This window comes from Drosophila tropicalis, unplaced genomic scaffold, assembly GCF_018151085.1.
Source record: "Drosophila tropicalis isolate 14030-0801.00 unplaced genomic scaffold, ASM1815108v1 contig_39, whole genome shotgun sequence".
Classification (NCBI taxonomy): domain Eukaryota; kingdom Metazoa; phylum Arthropoda; class Insecta; order Diptera; family Drosophilidae; genus Drosophila; species Drosophila tropicalis.
Genome location: NW_027172851.1, coordinates 125,045 through 148,980, shown reverse-complemented (window position 1 = coordinate 148,980; position 23,936 = coordinate 125,045). Strand labels below are relative to the sequence as shown.

Below are 23,936 nucleotides of genomic sequence, written 5' to 3'. Positions count from 1 at the left end.
TTAAAAGCTGTTCAAGTGCGGGTTCAGATAAGGATATTCATAACTTAAAACATGCATAAGTTTTTTACTTAAATATTGTTATTAATGTTATAGAAAGGAATAAAATTTCGAAGGGTGACCATAATAAAGAGCTTGCGAAACAACATATTATTTTCTATCAGGGGTGTCACAATAACAACCTAAAACAAACCCAAAAGCAAACGTAGGTGTCACAGAAATGTCGTTTTGTCAGTTTTCAAATCGCTCCCAGCTTTTCTTGAAACATTTGGATAATATTGCGGTTGTTGCGACATTGATTTAAAATAAAACATTGCTGAAATAAACTTGTATTAATTTTGCATAGATCTGCTTTGAAGCGCTTAAATTGCTTGTTTTTATATATTATTTATAACTTTCTGAAAACGCCATTGAATAAATTAACCTGCCAACCTGCTGGAAATGGAAAAAAGCACAACGAACTAAGTTGGCATCTCTGTTTCAATTGTAGCGCGCCAAAGACCAATGGAAAAACAGCTGTGGAAATGTTTGTAAATTATATTTAAGTTTTTTATTCATGCTTAATTTCTATCCGGACCTAGCCAAGGGATATGTTAAAGGGGATAGAATCCTTGTGGCGAAGGCTTGGGACGCCCTTTGCGCCGGCCTTAATGGCATGGGCTCACAAACAAAAAGCGTTAAAGAGTGGCATCGAGTAAAAGTTACAAAAACGTATATTTTCTTTCTGGTACTATAACAAATTATGACAACTTTTTAATTGTGTTTGGAAAGAAGGCTGCCAACAGAGTAAAGTTGGCCAAAAATAAGCGGGATTTTAGCTAAAAGCTGTTTAGCTGTTTCCGGCTTAAAAAACTGTCAAGTTTTTAGATAGTGTTGCCAGATGCCAAATTAACTCGATACAATATTTCTTATTTTATAGAACAAATACAGTTTAGAATACAATATTCGACTGCCAGAGCAGCCGAATTGTCCTCGATCTTATAATTCAGAGTAAAATATTTGGCTGCCAGAGCAGTCAAACAACGCGCCAAATAAAACGAACTGGCAACACCATAATCCACTAAAAATAGCGTTTGCCAACACTAGCTTTAGCCGATTTTTTCACTTTCCAACACTGAAATATCGAGTAAGTCGATTCATCATCGACCTATCGATTTTTTTCATCGCTGCTATTTCCAGCTCTACTTTCATGAAAAGTAAAATACTTTACATGTCATTATTCATTTGGTTCCAACAGAAGTCGCAACAACAAGTCAACTTTTTTCTCACACAAATTATTTAGTAGAAAACAAGAACCATATGAAAAAAAATAGAACTTTCAAAAGATAAAAAAATATTGTAATTGCCAAATTTCGTGTTTGATTAAAATATGTAATATGTACACTTTAATTGATTAAGTTATGTTTAATTTTTTGGTTTTCAAATCACCAACAATCTATTTTTGTTTTATTAATATAATATAAATATAATATTAATCAACTATATTCAATGTATTTACCTTTATTTTACCATTACTTTTCCCACCCGGTTAGGCATACTAATTATCAAAGATTGACAACTATTGGACTTCTTCCATACCCCGGACCTTCTTTAGTCTGTCTATATTTTTGTGGACTAGTTTTTTTTCATTTTAGTATAGGTCGGCTTGATTGTGGGATCCGACAGAGTCTCCCACTCGGTGTCGTCCAGCTGCTCCTCCGACTGTGGAGCATCGTTGTGGACGCACATTGAAAAGTGCTTCTCCTTCAATGAGACTGAAGTGCGTTGATTTCCGGCCGATACGGCATCCTGGTTCTGGTCAACTCCCACTACGGGCATACGGTTCATCTGGAACCAGAAGCTCCTTTTGTTGATTTGCTTCCCTGTCTGCAACAAATAACAAATTTGTGTCATCCCTCTCTGAATATCTCTCTCTCTCTTTGCACTAACCCACTGCTTATATATCTCAAAGACGATCCAGGCAAATACGAATCCGAGTAGGAATATGTATCCGAATACATATTGAGCCCTGCTGCTCAATTTGTCGTTGTTGACTTTTAAGTTGTGGCTCTCAATCATTTGAAGACGGTATATGGATATTAAATTTGAAAAATGTGCCTTTTATTGCCGGGTATTTGTTGAGACATTCTAAAGACCCATCGAAGTCTATTAAATATCTGGAAAATTCTTTAGAAACGCAGTTTTACGCAATGCACCAAAAAACTTTAGTTTGATGCTTGGGCATGAAATGGCTGGCACAAATGTTTTTTGTTAATTTTCATAATTTTTTCTTAATCTTAAAAGTTTTCTCATGAATAGCGTGGTCCTCCTTGGTACAAAATTCAAACGCAATATTCTTGAAAAATTGTCTGGCCCATTCCGGACTTCTGTATTTTCTCGTTTTTTAGGCTAGATCTTTATACGTGCTTTTTAACTGTGCCACCAATTCCATCGCATGCGCCTTCTTTAATATTTAATGTTTAATGTGTAGTATTTTTGCTACTAGTTTTTATTTCATTTACATTCGTTACAATAGCTCCCTGTAAGCCGATGTTGCATTTGTTTCGTTGTTGTTAAATTGGCTAAAATATATCCGAGACCCACATGCAATGGTAGTATGAAGACTTTGTCTGGACCAACCAGTGCTTTTCGTGTTTCCCAATACAAAGTATTCTCTTTGTGGTCAATCAAAGTTTAAGAAAACAAGACCAGTTAACCAGTTTTCACAAAAAAGAACATACAATTTTAAGAATTTCTAAATTCTTTGATGTCACCTAAAAACTTTTTCTCAGTTTCAGTTTTCGTTATCAGTTTTATCAAGCTGTAGTATCTCAGGACTTTATAAAAGCTGAAAATGCAAGACTTTTTACAAATCCCGTTTGGCAACGAATTTTCGCAAAGAACTAGTTCACTTATAAAACGATTCGTGTGGCGGAGGTTTTATGGTTTTAACCCTACTTCCTTGTTTAAAAACCCAACCTAAGTTCCTTGTTAGGGTCATAAATGATACTTTTTAGTTTAATTAAAAAAAATTGGTATCAGTTCAGTTTTTATTATGTTCAAGTTAGTGTCACAATAAGTGCAGAAGTTGTAGCGTTTGTGATGAATGAAAATAGGCCATTCGGCACGTTTGCAGGAGAATATACAAAAGTCACAAGTGTCAACACCTGACGTCCTTCGTGTGGTGCTTATGCTCAACAAAAGGAAAACCCCGAGACGAAGACTGGATTATCCTTACATTCGTGCTCGATTCGTGACTCTTCCAAGTCTAAATTTGCAACAACAATGTCCTCCCTATTAGAACCTATTTTTTCAATTCTATCTTAAGGTTCATGTTCATTCAAACATAAAGTTTTCACTGTGGATTTATTTAATAGAGTCAAAAGTTAGAGACATTAATGAAAAGGAAATGAATTCTAATATCAAGAAATCTTAATTTTTTTGCATTAATAGTAACTAGTAAAATATTAAGAATTTGCGGACAGGCCCTTCTGCTCAATTTGCCGTTGCTGCCGTTTAATTTGTGGCTCTCAATCATTTGGATAATCAAAATGTTGGTAATAGATATGCCAAAACTTGCTTAGCTCAGCATCGCAGACACTTCAGATAACTGTAAAACTCAATACAAGTTGCTACTTTCTTTATATACCGGCGTAATTTTCTCCTGAAAGTATTTTTTAATACTTTCTATTCGACTACCGCCCCTAATATGAAAGTTGCTCTTTGCTTTTAAAACGACAAGTTCTTCGAAATGGCCATCGGTTAGATTTTGCTTTACCGTCGACCATTCCGGCATAACTAAATAATCGTTCAGCTTTTGTGTGTGTTCACCCGGTAAAGGGGTATTAAATTTGAAAAATGTGCTCTTTCTGGGAGGGGGTTTTTTTGACACATTCTAAGGATATCTGAAACGCTTACCATTTAAGTCTTACGTTTGTAACTATCGATATAATCGATAGTTCAAATCATACAACCCAAAAATATCGATGGATGTCATATCGATATATTTGCAGTTCCTCTCCTCTTCATCGACCGCACCTCTGCCATATTTTTATTAATCATCAAAGCAGCAATGTAGTTCCAACCATTTTAAACAAACTTATAATGTAATGTAAACCTTGAAAGTTGAACGGACTCTTAATTTAAATGAAAGATGCTAGTCCAATGTTCCGAGGTATAAGATGCGACTTTATATATTTTCCGCAAAAAAGATTCTTCCGGAATTTGAAATTTGGATCAGAAGAGAACGGGTTAAAATGGTTGGACTGGTAATGATTGAAGTATGCTGTGAGCCAGTTAAATCGTACATAAATTTTGAATCATTACATTCTATAGGTTGACATATTAATTATAAAATTGAATTACAATAGTATTTCTCTTATATTACAAATGTTCAGAATAAACATTTCTATAAATGTTTATAGACTCTCTATAGTGGAAAACGGAATGATTCTTCTTCGCCTTAAAAGAAGGAACCTATTCAGTTGTCCGTCGCCTTGACGCGTATTATTGTCCACCGGCATTCCATTTACGTGGCAAGCCTGGAAATAATTCATAGAGTCAGCATGCGGAGTCAAAATGCCGTCGACGTCTTAAGAGGATCATAATATTTCACATTTTAATTTTCATTGATCCAAACAAGCTCTTATGTTATTGTTTGCTTTAAGATCGGTTAAGGTTTGCTTTTTCTTATCCTCTTTAGGGGCGTGTACTTTTTTTACACTCAAATGCTTTTTACTGTATTTAAAACTTTAAACACCTTTAATATTAATAGACGCTTCACGCCATTTTGGGCCAGTGTCACGATGATGTTTGAGCAAGAAAGTGGAAAGTGCCTGTTCATAATTATAGTAGTTGTTGAATAAAAAAATATAAAAAAAAAACGATTCATTTAATTTAGTAACGAATTGTTAAGTCCTTACTCAATGCACCCTGGTACTTTGTTGTCTAGCCTTTGTTTTTAATAACGGAGTCGAGGAAGTCTTGACAACGCTTCAGGGGGATTTGCGATAATGCTGCCTTAACTAATTACCAAGGCTCAGCTTTGTAAGTTGCGCTTGGTGTTGCCACAACCCTCTTAACATCTCCCGGTAACTTCTCGATCGGGCTAAGATCTGGGAACTGAGGTGGCGATAGCATCACATCGATATTTTCCGAAGCCAACCAATCCTGGTATGCTTCGGATCTTTATCTTGTTGGATATGGTAGCATTGTATTCATTATGCCGGTAATCATATGGATCGGGCCAACGCCGTTGAAGGAAAAGCCCATATCATAATGCTTAGGGCCACCAAGCCTAACCTTTTTTTTTGTGTACCAGTGTTTGGTGGACTTCGTACATTTGCCTAGACCCTGTTCCACCACATAAAACAATCTTGCTTTCGTCTGTCCATAATATGTTTCACCACATTTCTGTGGGCCAGCCCATATGATATTTTGCAAACCTGAGGCATCTTTTGCAACACGTTTCTTAGTCAGAAGAGGTACTTCTCTGTGACTTCTGGCATTAATATTTTTCTCTATTTGGCGACGTCGAACTGTCACATCACTGACAGAGAGATTCAATTCTTTAGATGCTGAAGCGCACAATGCATCTAACTTCGGATGTGGTTCTTTGACGGTTTCTACTCTGATTTTTTGCCCTTATTGTAGTGGGTCGCATTATCATTGTTGTTGAGCAGCCAACAATATTTTTAGTTTCCCGGTATGATTTGCGTTTTGCTTTCCCTTTCAAAAAACGGTTGCCAATCAGCTCCAGAAATTTTTCCAAGTTGGTTTGTAATAACGAAATTTTCCAATGTGACGCTTTTAAGCCACTTGCTGAGATCCTTTAACTGAGCTCTTCTCTTCTTTTTCCCTGTCGCTAGGAGGAGTCTAACAGTCGGCAGGGTCATATTGAACTTATTTTGTTTTATTTATATTATAATGTGTCATTTATATTATAACTAGCAAACTCGGCGAACTTCGTTTCGCCACCTGATGGCTTTGAAAGATAAAGAACATTTTTCATTCAAGCAACTTGTGGTAAACGATATTTTTTGGTTTTTGGATGGTTTGCCAACACGTGAACATGCCACCTACAATTGACCATGAAAAAAACATGAATTTTTCAGATGGAAGCCACAAATAGTCAAGGATTGGCCCTGGGATTTGTTGTTGTGATTGGCATCACGTAAATGAATATACTCTCCCGAACGCAATTTAGCTTGATTCAGCGGACAAAAAGTTAGGCCCTCCGTTTCGATTTTAACGTCCATGTCAACGCAATTGTTGAATTATATGTATTTAAAATGTACTGTGAAACCGCGACATAATTGTCGGTATTGACCAGACCAGATTATTTACAAGCATTTATCGTATTGTAGAAATATAAAAGCACAGAAAAATGTTGATAAAAACAATGAAAAAATGATGTGATGAATGATGTCCATGAAATGGTTGCCAATTATATTTAATTTTATCTACGAAATTAGAGTTGTTTCATTCATTAGTAGCACCGCATTCCCGTTTGCTATTTGCAGTACCCATGACGTGGTTCAATCCATGAGATCACGGCCAAAAGATTTGCAATGGAACAAAAGAAAAGATTGTTAAACTGCCGCTGGGTCACAATGGCAAAATTCCAACATCTGCATGAATGCATCCAAAAGGGCACAACCGGAAAAAGTCCTACAGCTTGCGAAGACGGCCCTTTTTTGGAGGATAGGAAAATATATGATTTCAGTCACTTTAGGAAATTATATGTTGTTCCATTCGGATAAAACATCCTTCTTAAAGAAACATAATTTTTTAGCAAAATACACTCATAAAGCTCGCCAAAAAAAAATAGCAATTACAAAAAGAGCAAAATCAGGAAAAACATTCTTCAAGAAACATTATTTTTTAGCAAAATACACTCATAAAGGTAACAAAAAAAAAAAAAATAAAAACAATTATGAAAAGCAAAATCAGGCGAAGCTTTGCCTGCTCCCTGCAAACTGGATCCATACTTAACTTAGGAGAATGCAGCGTCGCTCAAAGCTACAAAAAGTGATTGAAAACCAACAAGAAACTAAGTTTTCGTTTTACTGTATCAGAGAAAAGGACTTCCTTCCCTTTATTAGTGGAGAACAAAATTTCGTATTCTGTTCGGTAGAATTAACATAAACGAAAGTAATAGAAGAATCTCCTACAATTTCCTTAGTTCTGGGCAAAATCCTGTACCCAAAGCATCGCATTTCGTAAAAAACGCCAAGAGATTTTTTGCGCAGACTTCGGCAGCCGTCCGGCTAACACCCCGGCGGATATGATTAACAGGCATAATATTTAAATGTATCTCCTTTTGTCCAACGAAAATTCACTTTAAATCGTCGCAACGTTCAAATGCAAACGGAGAAAACTGCTCGTTGATTGAGCGCGATTAAAAATTTTTAAGGAACAATGCAAACGATTGCTCTCTCTGAAGAACAGTTATTCTGCGACTGCACGAACTGGTCAACAGTTATCTTCGAGCTATGTTTACGCATAATTTAATATTTTTAATGAGCATTAACAGACAAATCGGAATAAACATGAACTTGAATAAGTAACTTCAGTTTAACAATAAGGCTGCCAACACAGTGCGCGCTGTGACGAAGATGAAGACGAAACGCAAGCAATCAGCTTCAAACGCTGCTGTACTGAATTTGAAGCAAATCGCTTGCTAGTTACCGTTGTTTTTTCTGTCCATGCTTAACCTTAACGCCACAATTAGCCTTTCAGCACATTTAATTGGCGTTTTATTAAAATTAGTCAAATTTTTAATAAGTGGCTTAAATTTAATTAGAATATAATCAAATGTGCTAATTGTAGGGCCGTCGAGAAGATATCAGGGCCCGGTGGTAGTAAGCTACGGTATGCTGATTATCACGGATCGATTAGTGCAAATTTTGTTACCCGATTTAGACATTACTTTAATTATGATGTGATATTTAATGAATCGTGGGCGCCAAATACAGTTTGCATAGCCCGTTATGTCAGGTTAGTTACCTGGATGCATAAAAAACAAAAAAAAATGCCGTTTGGTGCACCAATGATATGGTAGTACCAATGATATGGTAGAATCCAGGATAACATAACCCAAAAAATTCTAATGCTTGTGCCAACAATGTGACTGGACTTAACAAAAGAAAGACAAAAAACAAAGTCTTATAACACAAAGCAAGTTGGATGAATTGGTTGGAAAATTAGAGCTAAGCAGAGAAAATCGGAAATGTTCACGGCAAACTAAGAAAATACTTTAATGGGTGTTCAATACAGTCAAAACGATTGCTTGAAAAAAACAATTCAAAGACATGGATCCCAATTGCATATAGAGCTGTTAGCAGGCGACAAAGGATAAAGGAGACCATCGTTGGACTTTTAGACAGAAATCGTTCACCTAATTGGGACAAGTCCGTGAAAAGAACGCTTAACTCACTGCAAAACTATTATGCAAAATTTTCTTAAACGCAATAATTCCAGCAGAAATAAAACTCCTTTAACTATGGACGAATTTGCAGATTTCGTAGAAGTCTAACAAGTTGAAGTTACAGACCTGCATTGGTAAACAAATCTCCAATATATCTAAAGAAGAACAAAACCAGCAAGTCAAAGTCAGTAAATAACTCGTTCAAGTCCGCACAAAAAATTATGGTTGAAATCAATTAGGAATTTGCCTCAGACTTATCCAGAAAACCTGTAACAACACGATTAAACGAAGATTTACTTTTTGGACCCATAAGCTGGAAAGCAAATATTAAAAAAGCTTGTTTTTTTGGAGTGCCGAAACAAAGGTTAATAGAAGTCAGCAAAAGAAAGGTCCAATCTATAAGTAGGACTGGTGCCTTTACCAACATTTAAGGCAAAGTCACTATCTTCAGGTTCCAGCCGGTCGAATATGTTCGGTAAGGAGAACTGTGCGTGTGCCGTGTGTTCGAACGGTGTGCCGAAACGTAAAGAGAAAATGTATTACAGTATTTCCTCTTTATCATCTTATTAACTAAGACTATAAACGTATAATAAAAATAATAGAACCGTGTACGACTTTAGACAAAACCAATAAAGTCATCCGACAACTCGGGAGTCTCGTTAAGGAATTCCCATACACATGCAATTTAGTTACTACTGTGGAAACAAAAGAAACAAGCTAATTTTAAAAACAGCGACAGTGTTGGAAAATCCATATTTAAATTGATAAAAATAAGTTATGAAGTCTAATGTTTCTAATATTGTTAAATACGAGGATATTGGGGATATATTATTCTATCAAAGTAAAGGAGGAGGATATGGAGGATCAGAAAAATGTCTTAAATGTTTGATGTATCCCCGCAGAATGGCGGAAAAGCAAAGAATTTAGAAGCAACTCAAGGATAAGTCTTAAATTTTCTGGTCAAAATGACGGCAAGTTTGTAGCTCATTCCCAAGCAAAAATTAACCAAAGGAAATGGAATTGCGCAAATAATTTTCAGATATGAATATACATATGTATGTATGTATCCCTGTCTGTATTAACACATCATTGGGTTCAAGAATGTACATCAAAATTTGCTTTGATAGAATTAGTCCTATGCAGAGATTGGAGAGATAATAGATAGAAGCCGTTTCACTTTTCGAAGTATCGTTAAACGCTTCAAGGGAGCCCGAATCCTGGAAAGGCCGATCAAAGTTGTTGAACGATCATGAATGCAGGAAAACCAAAATCCGAAAGCCTCAAAAATAGTGCCGAAAAGCTGAAATTGCCGAACTCGTTTACATTTCAGCATGACAACGACCCGAAACATTCAGCCCATATCGTTAAAATGTGGCTCGCATACACTACCGACCAAGTGCTACCGCACCCACCACAACACAGACAACCAGTTGAGCACGGGAAAGAATTGGATAGACGCATTAGAAAATGCGCAATAACAAAAAGGGACGACATAAAGCAAGCATTTATAGACGAATGGAATAAAATTGGGGGAGATATCACTAAAAAATTTGTTAATTCAATGACAAACTGCTTATTAAATATTATCTGCCAATAATTAAGTTCGTCACGCTCTGTCTGTATTAACACATCATTGGGTTCAAGAATGTATTCTAGCAGGCCACCGGAGATCTCTTAAAGTTAATGTCAAATTAAATAAACATATAAATAGAAAATTCGTGAACTGCTGAAACAGAATCGGTTTAAATAAACGATAAATCCAAGTTAATATTCAAACGATGGACAGTCAGTTAAAATAATTTCAATTTATTTAGTCGAAGTAAAAGAATTGTTGGTCCTAAAAAATATTTTACCAGAAAGTACGACTTCTAGCAAAAGAAGATAAGGTGAATAAACGCAAAATGAAGGTTCCGCGAGTTACTGTTTGAATACATTCAAAACTGTTTTAACAACGTTTAATTTAGATTTTGCACAAAAGAGCTTTTGCTCGCAAATGATAGTTGATCGTTTTTTCTCATATGCTCTGCTTCGTATCATAACCGAAAAGATTGTCCAGAAATGATCTCGCTCTGAGCGGCATTTTTTCTGTTGTTTTAAAATTTAAATTGGTTTTTGTCAAGCGCTTTGCATTGACTCATTCGTGTGACGCTCTCAAATGAGTGTCGCGTAAAGAGTAATACGATTTTTGGTCACACAAAGAGTCTCAACAAAAGACAGTTTGACTAAATAACTCAACAAAAATGATCTTTGATCCGTGTACATGTAAATACATACATACACACATATACATAAATGCAAATAAAAACGCATCAATCGCGTGTGTTTACCCATACATACGCAAAAGACAATTTGCTTCATTTAACTCAAGCATTCGATCAGTGTTTGATTTGAGCGAAATGAAAACAAATAACTGTCTCGGTCAGAGCGCGAGCGATCTAAGTCAGTCGCGACAAAAACAGTTTCTGTCGGAGTCTTTTTTATTGCGTCGGTGAAAGACACTTATTTGCAGACAATAAAAAGTGTCAACAGTTATTTGCGAGCTATGCAAAAGAGGAACACAACTTACTCGAAAAGCATAGCTTGCAAATCACAGTTAACCGCTTTTTTGGCTACGGTCTGCTTCACGGCAAAATAAGTGCTTGTCGCTTGTCTGTCAACAAAAGCACTCGTTTTGCCATCGTCTGCACACGAACAAAACCGAACACATCAAACAAAATCCATTTCGGTCTCAGCTGACTTCGGATCGTTTCGCTTTCAGCGGCGCTCATCGTTTTAAGGCAGAGCCCGGCACTCATATCCCCCGGGGGACGAACACGTTCGGCAACTCATTTGCGTGTAACCGAACGGATTTAGTTTCCCTCAGCATTTCGACGCAAGCAGATCTATGTCGCTTTGTTGAGAGAACACACATGAAAAAATTGATCGCTGCTTTGTTTTTTCTATCTTTCTCTTGCATCAGATTATCTGCTGTACTCGTTTTCTTGATATGGGGAAAATTTTGTCAACTTTCATTTTGCGCAGTGTAAAGCAACACACGCAGACAACCAAGTGCACACATACAACTACATTTTTCTAGCGTTTTCTTTGTGCCTGGCTCTGTTTTAAGCTCATCGATGATCGCACAGGGAGAGCCATCAAAAGACCGATCGACTGAGAAATATGTACATATATTTCGTCTGCAATACAGACGCTTAACGATTTGTTTGCCTATGCGTGTGAATGTATAACAATACATACGCAAAAGGCCACAAAACGGTCTTGGAACAACCAGAACAAATCATAATAGAAATAACAAAGAAGCTAACATCAGCTATGCCGATGTTTATATACCCTTGCAGTCCTTGGAAATATTATTTCTACATATGTATGTACATATTCTAAATTTGGTTTTTGCAACTCAATTAATACACAAACAAAACATTACTCTTTTTACTACAATACTTACTTTTTATACCCTTGCAGAGGGTAAAATTGGTCAGATGTTCGTAACGCACAGAAGGAGGCGTTTACGACCTGAGAAGCTGAGTTGATATAGCCATGTCCATCTGTCCTTCCGTCTGTGCGTATGCGTTTTACTCAGCCGTCTTAAGAGCTATCGGGATGAAATCTTTTTTTGGGGTTTTTTATTATCCGGGTAAGATAAAGTATGAAAATCCTTAGGATCGGACCACTATATCATATAGCTCTAGAAGAAAAAATTTTCGGACATGGCTATATCAACTCAGCTTCTCATGCTGATCAAGAATTTATATACTTTATGGGATCGTAAACGCCTCCTTCTGTGCTTTACGAACATCTGACCAATTTTACAATACCCTCTGCAAGGGTATAAAAAGTAAATAAAAATGTATCACAAAATATATAATGAATGAATGCACAGCAACTAGAATCACTGTCTGTTCAGCTCTCTAAAGTGGGAGAAATATGTGCATGCGAAACCAGATTGAGCAATGGAAAAACAGTTTTAATTGTGGCAATTTATATTTCACCGAATCAATCAATAAATAGCATCACGGAATTTATTCATGAAAATTTAATAAAGTATACACCAGAAGTATCGCGGATACTTAGAAAAGATTACGATAAAGTTCCAATGATTTTAAGTGGCGATTTTAACGTAAATTTTGCATTGGACACAGCGGTTCCTTTAATTGACTTTCTCAATACAACATTCAGTTTAAAAATGTGTAACAATCGCACTGAATCAACAACACGATCAAAAACAACAATTGACGCGGTATTTCAAAGATATGTTGACAATATCGAAACCAAAGTATTTGTATCATATTTTAGCTATCATAAGCCACTCGTATCATTTGTTGAAATTGAAAACATTAAGGATGAATAATAATAATATGAAGAAAATAAAATATGACCTTTATAGCAATATTATAATGAACCTATAATTATCCCGCTCCTAATGCTGCTTTCGTCTCATTCTCTCTCAGTTTGTTTTACGGAAGGTTTCACTTCTATCGTGTCTAACCGTTAGACGCACATTTTTTTCTTCTTCCCTCATTCCCTAAGCAAAGCACGGCACGCATACACATACACACTTACATACAGTTCATTTAGCGTTGCGTCTGTGTGTGTATGCATGTGCTGTGTTGATTTGATGATGACGTAGTAGGCAGCAAGCAGAACTATGTGATATAGTCGTCCGATCCTGACAATTTTCATACTTTATCTGCCCCGGGCTAAACGCAGCTCGAGTATCTAGTTTCATCCCAATAGCTCTTAAAATGGCTGAGTAAAACGCATACGCACCGACGGACGGACATGGCTATTTGAACTCGTCTCGTCGTGCTGATCAAGAATATATGTATATGTATACTTTGTATGGTCGGAGATGCTTCGTTCTATGCGTTGCACACTTCTGACCAAAATTAATATATGTACCCTTTTTGCAAGGGTATAAAAACGGTTTCGCTCCGAGCGCGAGCGAGCTAATTCAAGAACCGAAAAATCTGTTGCTTGCTGAGTCTTTTCGTAATGAGTCAGGAAAAGACACTTATTTGTAGACAACAAGATGCATGGTGATATATTATGTGTTGGTTCAAATCGCAGTCATGTTGTGTCGTATTTTCTTTTCCTTTTTTTTTAATCAAATTTTTTTTTCATGTGTTCATACATAATTTATTACATTTATGTACATACATATGTACATAATGGTATGGGATTTTCTTCATACAAATATGTATGTACATATGTATACACATACATATATGTATGTACACTCAAGTATGTGTGTCTATGACATATGTATGTACATACATACATATATGTATATTATGCCTACAACACACATACATAGGCTTCAGATCCCATTTTTCCCGGAATTCTGGCACACGCCAGCGTCTATCCCTTTCCCTTTCTTTCCCGCCCAAAAAAGTTACAAGTACATATGTAAATAAATTTGATATTATTCATTTATTGTGTTCTTTTTAAATTTGCCTTCTAAGGCCGCCATTATTGGAGATGATGTTGTTGGCGGCGGTGGTGGTGGTTGTGGTGGCGGTGCCGTCTTTACTTTGGCAATGGCCACACGCTTGGGTTCTCCCCTTTTCTGTACCCCGCGCACCGGATTTTTTTTTTTTATATAAATTTTCGGGCGCCTTTGGCCCTGGCCACCATCTGCGGTGATGTTAACCGTCTGGAAATAAATAAAAATATAAATTAATTATAATTCATTTGTTAAAATATCAAAAAAAAAACAAAATTACTTACACAATTTTTAAAAATATAATTCATGTTGCATGGATGCCTGGTGATCGTCGATTGAATGTTTTTAGAGATGCCACACTCCATGCTTGCAATTTATCGGAAGCTATATTATCGATACTTTGGCCATCGATATTTTGAGTAATTATCGAACTTTTTGAGTCGAATTGCAATTTTTTGAAAGTTATCTTGAAAGTTGTCCAAATATTTTGCCATGATATTAACATTGAACCAGTCTCATAATCTCTTGCTTTTGGCCATTAAATTTAAAAGATTTTATTTAAATACAAATGGTCATACATTGGTGCAAGCCTTATTTGTTTGCAGCAAATTTGTTTGCAATTGCACGACCATATCTACATATATGTATATATATACATAAAACCAGATTTAACAATTACATATTTCATTAACTTTATTTAAATTTTCTTGTAAAGTCTACATAAGTATACATATATTATATCTTGAATCTTATTTGTCAAAAATTCTTATTAAGTAAAATCACAATTTATTGGTGCAGTCGTACCACTATACCAAACCACCTATTTAAGCGAACCTGTATTTGCCTGATCCCCCTATCTCAGCGATGCTTGAGCGGCGAAATGTTTGAAAAATATTTTCCCGCTGAAGGTACCCCCACGTTTATGCACTTTTCTAGAAAACGTTACTAGGAATTTTGCTGAAACTCTCTGAACATATTCCAAAAATTTATCCCTAAATTCTGGCATTCAATCTTCATTGAGCCGTTACCATATAGTCGATTTTTGCCCGATAAAGTCGACGTAACTTTTGACACATTTTGTATGGGGAAAATCATGGTTGGTTCAAAAAAATGCAATTTTCTCGAAAACCGTGTGAAGAATTTGAACTAAACTTGGTGGGGATATAGATAAATAATTGGCGAAAAATCTGGCATTCAATCTTCATTGAGCCGTTGCAATATTTTGGAGCTATACGAAAACGAAAAAGGGACATTTTCGTGAATTCTCAATACATCGAATGCTCAAAAACCATCAAAACTGAATTAAAACAAAAATTTCATCTATTATTAATAATTTAAGGCTTTATTTGTTTCAAAAAATTTAATAAATAGCTGAAAATTTAAAAAATAAAAATACAAAAAACTTAACAGAGGGTTAACCGTCGCTAACTCGAGTTTAACAGTGTCGCTAACTTGACGGACATTATATATATGGGGTATCGCTGTAAAGCTGGGCAATAAATAGTACAGTTGCTTACAGCCTACGAAGTAGGCCCAATACAATCTCGACCCGTGTTAAAGATTTTAATGGATAATTCTTATTAAATTATTGAAAATTAATGATCTTTTTTGAAGAAAATCTAAAAAAATCGAAACGTAATTATTATCAAACAAGATTTTAATATAACTTATAATTTTTACAGATTTACGACGGTAAGTAAGCTTACTGTTAGTTTTGTAAGCTGTGCTTGCCGTTACTTCACCGGAGTCAATTGCTATCACTCCTTTGCACTTTGCACGGAGAATTTTATTTATAATTCTTTTGTTTCGTTCGAATCCCTTGCTTAAATAAACATATGAGAAGCTTGCAATTTAGGCTCAAATCATTACAAACTATTTCCTTATTGGAAGCAAATCCAAATAGGGTATTGCTATTAAATAGATGTACTTTCCGAAAAAAAATCCGGTGCGGTTTGATTTTTGGTGTTGCACAGTGTTTTCTAGCGAATATTTAAGCTCGGTAGATTCGTCTGCAGATATATTGTCAGGATAGAGCGGAGTAATATACATATATTTTGATTTGATTGATTTTCGTTGCGCCCAAACAGGGATCTTATCTATTTTGACCAGTTGAGCCATACGCTCTCTCTCGATAGGGAATACTTCTCAGATTATGAATCCAATAGATTTTTGAAACCGGTTGACAATCATGGGTACTAATAATGGGTAAAATCATTTTTACAAAAGTTCGCAACTTTAAAATTAATTATCGGGCGATTTAAATAATCGATCTAGGCTCTTTTTGTTTTATCTGAAACGTATATTCTTTATTTTTAGTCTGTTGCAGTAATTATTACTAAAATTGATACTAAACTAGATGCATTGAAGAAATACACTAAATATTTCTTCATTAACTTTGTTGGAATAGAACTAAGAATTATTAACTAGTATCAACACTGGATAGAAGTTTCAAATAATTTGCAATCAATATAGCAAAAAATGTATTTTTATTTTCTCATTTCCGAAAGCAAGGGATTTTCTTTTCTTTTATTTTGTGATATATAAATATAAATTATATTTGTCAAAAATTGGTGCACTTAATATGATTTAACAACTTTGAAGTCTAAGCTGAAGGGCACTGCTATTTTTGTGAACTCAGTTGTATGTCGTCTAAGTATCCGAAGTGGTGCGATGTAAGATCGTAAGCCATAAAACTAGGTACACTTCGCCTAAAAAACACGTCGCATGTGAAATTATGCTTTGTTAAAAGAAAATAAAATAAAAAGACTACTTGACGATATACTTATATCAGTTCTAAAAATATTCTAAAAATTACCTTTATTGAGTGCAAATCAGAACTGCTACAAACATGGAGTTTCTCCAATGCATTGCAAAATCCAGTGCATGGAATTTACTTTAAAGCTTGTGAGGATTTACATGGAAGGATAAACTTTTAATTAAATTTGACATTTTAATTTGCGATGGCCCCACTGTGCGCCGTGGCTTTGTTCTTTTTGAAGACTTCATTAAATTAAGTTCTTGACGGCCACGAGAAACACTTTCCGCCTTTTTTCTGAATTATATTTAAGGTATTTTTTGATAAAATTCTTCTTTGTACTCACTCAATCATACTCATATTGTGAAAAGGAAGATCTCTTACGTTTATAACGCATCCAAAAAAGCGGGACACAAAAAGACTCATTGCAAATTAGAACGATCCAGTGACCAGTGCTCTGTGTTTAAGGTGAAACCTTTCCTGCATGACTGCAGCGGAATTTTCAAAAAGATGAGTTCCTTAAAACTACGATGCAGTATCTGGGATATAAAACGCCACTTGGAGAGCCAAGATCTAATCCATGGAAGATCCTCGCACTAACTTTTTTGACACCGCCATCAACAGGTCATAGTGTGAGATAATTTCTGGATCGGCGTCAAATAGTCTTAGATTGTGAAACCGATATACTTGCTAGCAAATGTGTTTACGCATCGGATTAATGGCAATCCCAATGTAGTGGAATATTTTAGTAAGACAACCTCTTCTCCAAAGGACTGCAGATATCTGGATATCACTCCATGAGTTGGAGTAGTTGAGTCGTTTCGATTGGTCGTGAGTTCGTTGTGTATATAGCATCAAGAACGAAGATGGATCTAAAGCCAAGGGTGCACCGTTGGTAGGCGTAGGCAGGATTGCACCCAATCCCAAAATCAAACATTCCAAGGCGTACAGTTCAGATTGACATTACGAAAAACCCTGTCGAAAGAATGGCCTCAAGGAACATATATATAATAGTACAAATCGATGTTTGCACTAAATTTGTTTGAAATCATCTATTTCTTTGTTTGAAGTTCTGAACAGAATAATTGCTGATCAAGGTAGATGTTTCACATTATAGCTATAGGAGGAAGTCGAGCGATGGCCTAGTTGAGCGAGTTTTGAGCGCTCTCAAAAAATTTATTGTCCGCGGTTTAATCGGGGCTACGGTCTACGCAGAATGCTCTTGGCGATGTACAAGTTGCGTCGTCAATCAAAAAATTTAAACTCGATTTTAATCGTAAAGCTTAATTTAAAATAAATAATTTCAAAAGAATTGTAAGATATAGTCACCCGATCTTGATCAAATTTGGCACAGTCATTTGGAGGTAAATTAAGCTCACAAATATTAAATGACGACAATTGCTCAGAAAATAACGAAGTTATTGAGATATGTCACTGTTTGTGCAGTATTTGAGGGTCTAGATGGACGGACATACGAAGATGCTTCCTTCAAAGTTAATATACCATTTTGGGAAGGGTATAAATATTAGTTTACAGGAAACATTAATACGAATAACCACTGTGCATCAAAGTTAGCTTTGTTTCCTCAAAAATTAAAAAAAAATACCGTTTGCCTTGACTTTTTCAGTCAATCGGTTTTTTATAAGTATTTCTGTGTGAGCATCGCTCGTTTCGGTTGTTGTTTGACGTTCGAACAGCTTTACGCAAAGTGCTCAACAGAGAACCGAAACAAAAAAAAATCAAAAGAAGCTAACATCGGCTATGCCGAAGTTTGTATACCCTTGCATCAATATACAAACAAAACAATTTTACTCTCATATATGTAAATTTCATAGCATACTCGATTTTTATGAAAATGTTTCTTCTAGTTCTTCTATTATATAGTGGTCCGATCCTTATGGTTTTCATACTTTATATTTGCCGGGTAATAAAAACCCACGAAAAAAAATTTCAGCCCGATAGCTCTTAAGACGGCTGAGTAAATCGCGTACGCACAGACGGACGGACAGACGGACATGGCTATATCGACTCAGCTTCTCACGCTGATCAAGAATATATATACTTTATGGGGTCGGAAACGTCTCCTTCTGTGCGTTACAAACATCTGATCAATTTTATAATACCCTCTGCAAGGGTATAAAAACCAAGTATGCTGCTCAGACCGGAATCGATTGGGTCTGATTTTTATACCATACACCCATAGGGTGAAATGGTATATTAAAGTCGCCAAAATGTATGTAACAGGCAGAAGGAAGCTTCTCCGACCCTATAAAGTATATATATTCTTGATCAGGATCAACAGCCGAGTCGATCTAGCCATGTCCGTCTGTCCGTCCGTCCGTCTGTATGAACACGCAGATCTCGGAGACTATAAGAGCATAAAACTGTTTTTCTTAAAAAGTATAATAGCTAGAGACATCAAATTTGGTATGCAGACTAGTTTAATAGACGCGCATTTAAAAATTTTGCCACGCCCACTTCCTCCTCCGTAATTTAGAAAAAACCGATTTTGCGAGTTTTTGCACTACCGCATTTAAATTCAGCAGACTAATTAAACTTATCTATTTCTACCAAACTACCAAATTTTATTGAAATCGGACTAGAAACATGCAAAATATGCGTATGAACGTATTTTACAAAGCGGTCCACAAGGCCAGAATTGGCCGTTGGCTAGTGCCGGCGCTAGAGTGCTCGTGTGTTTGTAGAGTGAGCGAGATAGCACATAGTATGAAGCATGTAAAAACAATTTAATAGACATACATTTGGTTTTCGAAATTTGAAATATTTGTTTCACCTGGTGTATGGTATACCCAAGTCGACGAGTCGACTTACTTGCTTCATTATCTCTAAGTTCTGCTTGCGGGAACAACCGAAAAATTCAAAAATTATTTGGGAACTATGCTTTAAAGTTTAAAGTTTAAACACAAGCTGGTGATTACGTTTTACTAAAAACTAAAAACAAATTAGATGCGAAGTCTAGAGGACGAGGTGCTATACACTACGATATGGAAATTGCAGTACCCTACGATATAAATGCAGAAACTGTGTTTGATTAATCGTTCAATTTAATTTCGTTTCTTCGAATAGTTGTGTTTATATTTGCGAACATTCGATTAAAATCAATTTATAATTTTTTCGGTATACATGGTGCATGGTATACCAAAGTCGACGAGACGATTTACTTCATTTCTTCTTAATTTTCTTAAACGATAACTTTACTTAAAAAATGAATTTTGTTCCACAAAGAATATTAAAATACACCTAAATTTATAACATTTAAAATGTTCGTATTCGTATTTTAAACAAATCTGCTTCAGAACGATTTTTAAAGTCACTTGTACACTCTTACCCTTTTGTGAAAGGCTTTGCCGCCTTAATTTAAGGTGTAAAGGAAATTTGACTCAGCGAGATTGGAGCTGCTTTTGCTTAATGTAACTTGGCGCCATAGATATGTGTGTATCTTTATTCGGCAGGATACGTCTTAAAAGCTGTTCAAATGCGGGTTCAGATAAGGATATTCATAACTTAAAACATGCATAAGTTTTTTACTTAAATATTGTTATTAATGTTATAGAAAGGAATAAAATTTCGGTGACCATAATAAAGAGCTTGCAAAACAACATATTATTTTCTATCAGGGGTGTCACAATAACAACCTAAAACAAACCCAAAAGCAAACGTAGGTGTCACAGAAATGTCGTTTTGTCAGTTTTCAAATCGCTCCCAGCTTTTCTTGAAACATTTGGATAATATTGCGGTTGTTGCGACATTGATTTAAAATAAAACATTGCTGAAATAAACTTGTATTAATTTTGCATAGATCTGCTTTGAAGCGCTTAAATTGCTTGTTTTTATATATTATTTATAACTTTCTGAAAACGCCATTGAATAAATTAACCTGCCAACCTGCTGGAAATGGAAAAAAGCACAACGAACTAAGTTGGCATCTCTGTTTCAATTGTAGCGCGCCAAAGACCAATGGAAAAACATCTGTGGAAATGTTTGTAAATTATATTTAAGTTTTTTATTCATGCTTAATTTCTATCCGGACATAGCCAAGGGATATGTTAAAGGGGATAGAGTCCTTGTGGCGAAGGCTTGGGACGCCCTTTGCGCCGGCCTTAATGGCATGGGCTCACAAACAAAAAGCGTTGAAGAGTGGCACCGAGTAAAAGTTACAAAAACGTATATTTTCTCTCTGTTACTATAACAAATTATGACAACTTTTTAATTGTGTTTGGAAAGACTAGAAGGCTGCCAACAGAGTAAAGTTGGCCAAAAATAAGCGGGATTTTAGCTAAAAGTAGCTGTTTCCGGCTTAAAAAACTGTCAAGATTTTAGATAGTGTTGCCAGATGCCAAATTAACTCGATACAATATTTCTTATTTTATAGAACAAATACAGTTTAGAATACAATATTCGACTGCCAGAGCAGCCGAATTGTCCTCGATCTTATAATTCAGAGTAAAATATTTGGCTGCCAGAGCAGTCAAACAACGCGCCAAATAAAACAACAAACTGGCAACACTAAAATCTAGCTTAAGCCGGGTTTTTCACTTTCCAACACTGAAATATCGAGTAAATCGATTCATATTCGACCTATCGATTTTTTTCATCGCTGCTATTTCCAGCTCTACTTTCATGGAAAGTAAAATACCTTACATGTCATTATTCATTTGGTTCCAACAGAAGTCGCAACAACAAGTCAACTTTTTTCTCATAAATTATTTTATCATACAAATTATTTAGTAGAAATAAAGAACCATATGAAAAAAAAGAACTTTTAAAAGATAAAAAAATATTGCAATTGCCGAATTTCGTGCTGGTCAAACATAATATGTACACTAAGTTATGTTTAATTTTTTGGTTTTCAAATCACTAACAATCTATTTTTGTTTTATTAATATAATATATATATAATATTAATCAACTATATTCAATGTATTTACCTTTATTTTACCATTACTTTTCCCACCCGGTTAGGCATACTATTAATCAAAGCTTGACAACTATTCGATTTTTTCCATACTTCAGACCTTTTTAATTCTGTCTTTGTTTTTGTGGACTAGTTTTGACCTGTTTTTCCAATAGAGTCTTATCATAGACGGCTGAAGCAGTTCTCTAAGCTTCCAGCTTTACATTTACCAGAGCAGTTATCAATATGTTTATCTATTTTCATCAATATTCCATTAGTAACATTATAAATATTCTCTTTATAAATGGATGCAACCGAAATAAAACCGTGATCCCGTATACTCTCTAGAGAAGTCTGCTGCGATTTGTCGCTTGTCTCGGATATCCAAGCGATATTGACCTTTGAAATAAATCTCCCATGTCTCCTACCTAGTAAAATATTAACAAATTGCGGATGGGCCCTTCTGCTCAATTTGCCGTTGCTGTCCTCTCAATCATTTAAATGGTCAACATATTGGTAATAGATTTGCCAAAACTAATATCAAGGAATCTAATTTTTTTGCATTAATAAAAATTGGTGTTGAACCTACCTAGTAAAATATTAAGAAATTCCGGATAGGCCCTTCTGCTCAATTTGTCGTTGTTGCCTTTTAAGTTGTGGCTCTCAATCATTTGAAGACGGTATATGGATATTAAATTTGAAAGGCCAGGTATTTCTTGAGACATTCTAAAGACTCATCGAAGTCTACTAATTATCTGAAAAATTCTTCACAAACGTATGTATCTATGATAGCTATTGGGTTATTAATGTTAGGTATTGAAGTCGTTATACTATATTTGTAACTTTAAATTTGTCCCTTTCCTCCAAAATCAAAAAAGCTGCACTCGTCGTCGTGGGAGTCATCGGGCTCATCTTTGATATAGATCGAGGGCGAACTGCTGCATGACCGTGAACAGGATAACAAGACCTGAGTGGGCGATGCGGCTGTGGGCGTGGTGGTGGCGGTAGTGGTGGTTATTGGAGTGGTTGTCGATGTGGGTTTCAGTGAGGTTAATGTCACATCCGGTTGCAATTGTAGAGCCTGCAAATGTTGGGCCTGGTGCCATCGTGCCAAAGGCAATTGACTGAGGTTAGGCAACATTGCAGAAGTTGTTACTGCTGCTGTTGTTGTTGATGCTGCTGCTGTTGTTGCAAGTGGCTGTGGCAATGGCAGTGGTAGCGCCAGGGGCATTTTGGCTAATGGCACTACTCAGCTTGTGTTTGAGGTAACACTGTTGATCCGTTTTTTAATTGATTATTCGGATTATTGGGATCACTTGGAGCAAAATATTCATCGTGAGTCACACTATTGTTGTTGTTGTTGTTATTATTACTATTGCTGTTATTGTTGTTGTTACTGCTGACATTGAATTATTATTATTGTTGTTGTTGTTGGAGGTTTCGCCAGAAGTAGACTCATGCTTAATGCGTTCACGAGATCTGCAAAATAAATCATAACAATATTTAAAATTTAATCAAAAAACTCTTATTTATTCATATATTCAATGTTAAGTGACAGAGTGGGGTACTTACTTTCTCTCCCTGATCACCTCCTTAAGGAATGCCATGGCATCATAATACTCCCATTTGGATGTAAAACGTTGGGCTTCCAACATTTTCTCATGATTCAGTTCACGACGAAATATCTCGCGCAACGATGTAAAAGTCCTTTGCACACGCTCGCCATTCACATTGAACATGCGTCCCAGTTCGTTCCATTTGATGGCCTTATTTTTGTCCGAACGCTTGTAATGGGGCAAACGGCAGTCCCATAATATGGGATTCTGGCGAACTAGCTCGATGAATCGGCGCTTTTCGATATTGTAGCGGGAGAAGGCCATAATGCCTTCAGGCTAAACAGCTCTAAGAGGCCTCTACTCTGCACAAATTACTCTCTCGTGCAATTAATCTCTCTCACACCCGCTCTCTCTCTCTCTTTCTCTTAAGGTTTGCTACCAAAAAAGTATTTGCGTATGTCCTTAATGTAAAGTGGTTTGGATGCTGCGCGTTTTAAACGTCTGCAAAGAGAAATTTCAAATTGAAAATTTATAATGCATTGCATACTTTTTGGCGCTCTACTTTGTGTGTTTCTCCAAAAATATTCAAAAAGGGTTGAGGCCTAATCATTCATTTGTACACCTTAAATACATACAAACGCGAACTTTGAAGGAAACGCAATTTTCCTAAAGTTCATTGAACTCTGCCTACCCATCCAACAAGCAGTTACGTGTGTGTGAGGGAACTTGGGTTTGAGCTATTTGCCAATCATTTCAATTGAATCTGAAGCATTGAATTAGTTTAAAGTGCCATAAAGACATAATTCACTTTGTTTAAACAAAATACAAATAAACAACAAAACTAAAAAAGAAAAAGTGCAAAC

General features: G+C 35.8%; 1 protein-coding gene across 1 annotated transcript; it reads right to left on the bottom strand.

Annotated features, from left to right (window-relative positions):
- Positions 1-22,361: 22,361 nt before the first annotated feature.
- Positions 22,362-23,514, bottom strand: LOC137572539 (GATA zinc finger domain-containing protein 18-like). Its single transcript, XM_068284280.1, has 4 exons — positions 23,090-23,514; positions 22,891-22,996; positions 22,657-22,788; positions 22,362-22,598 (listed from the first exon to the last, which is right to left on the bottom strand). Exons 1-4 carry the CDS (start codon positions 23,395-23,397, stop codon positions 22,362-22,364), a joined length of 783 nt encoding a protein of 260 aa, XP_068140381.1. The 5' UTR covers positions 23,398-23,514.
- Between the last annotated feature and the right edge of the window lie 422 nt (positions 23,515-23,936).

What these genes read in the sequence shown, in the direction of transcription:
- LOC137572539 (XM_068284280.1), bottom strand. Translation starts at nt 23,397, where the DNA reads ATGGCCTTCTCCCGCTACAATATCGAAAAGCGCCGATTCATCGAGCTA. An exon ending in CAACAACAATAACAGCAATA is followed by an intron (nt 22,789 to 22,890) that starts GTAATAATAACA and finishes ACGGATCAACAG; the next exon opens with TGTTACCTCAAACACAAGCT. An exon ending in GCAGTAACAACTTCTGCAAT is followed by an intron (nt 22,599 to 22,656) that starts GTTGCCTAACCT and finishes CAACATTTGCAG; the next exon opens with GCTCTACAATTGCAACCGGA.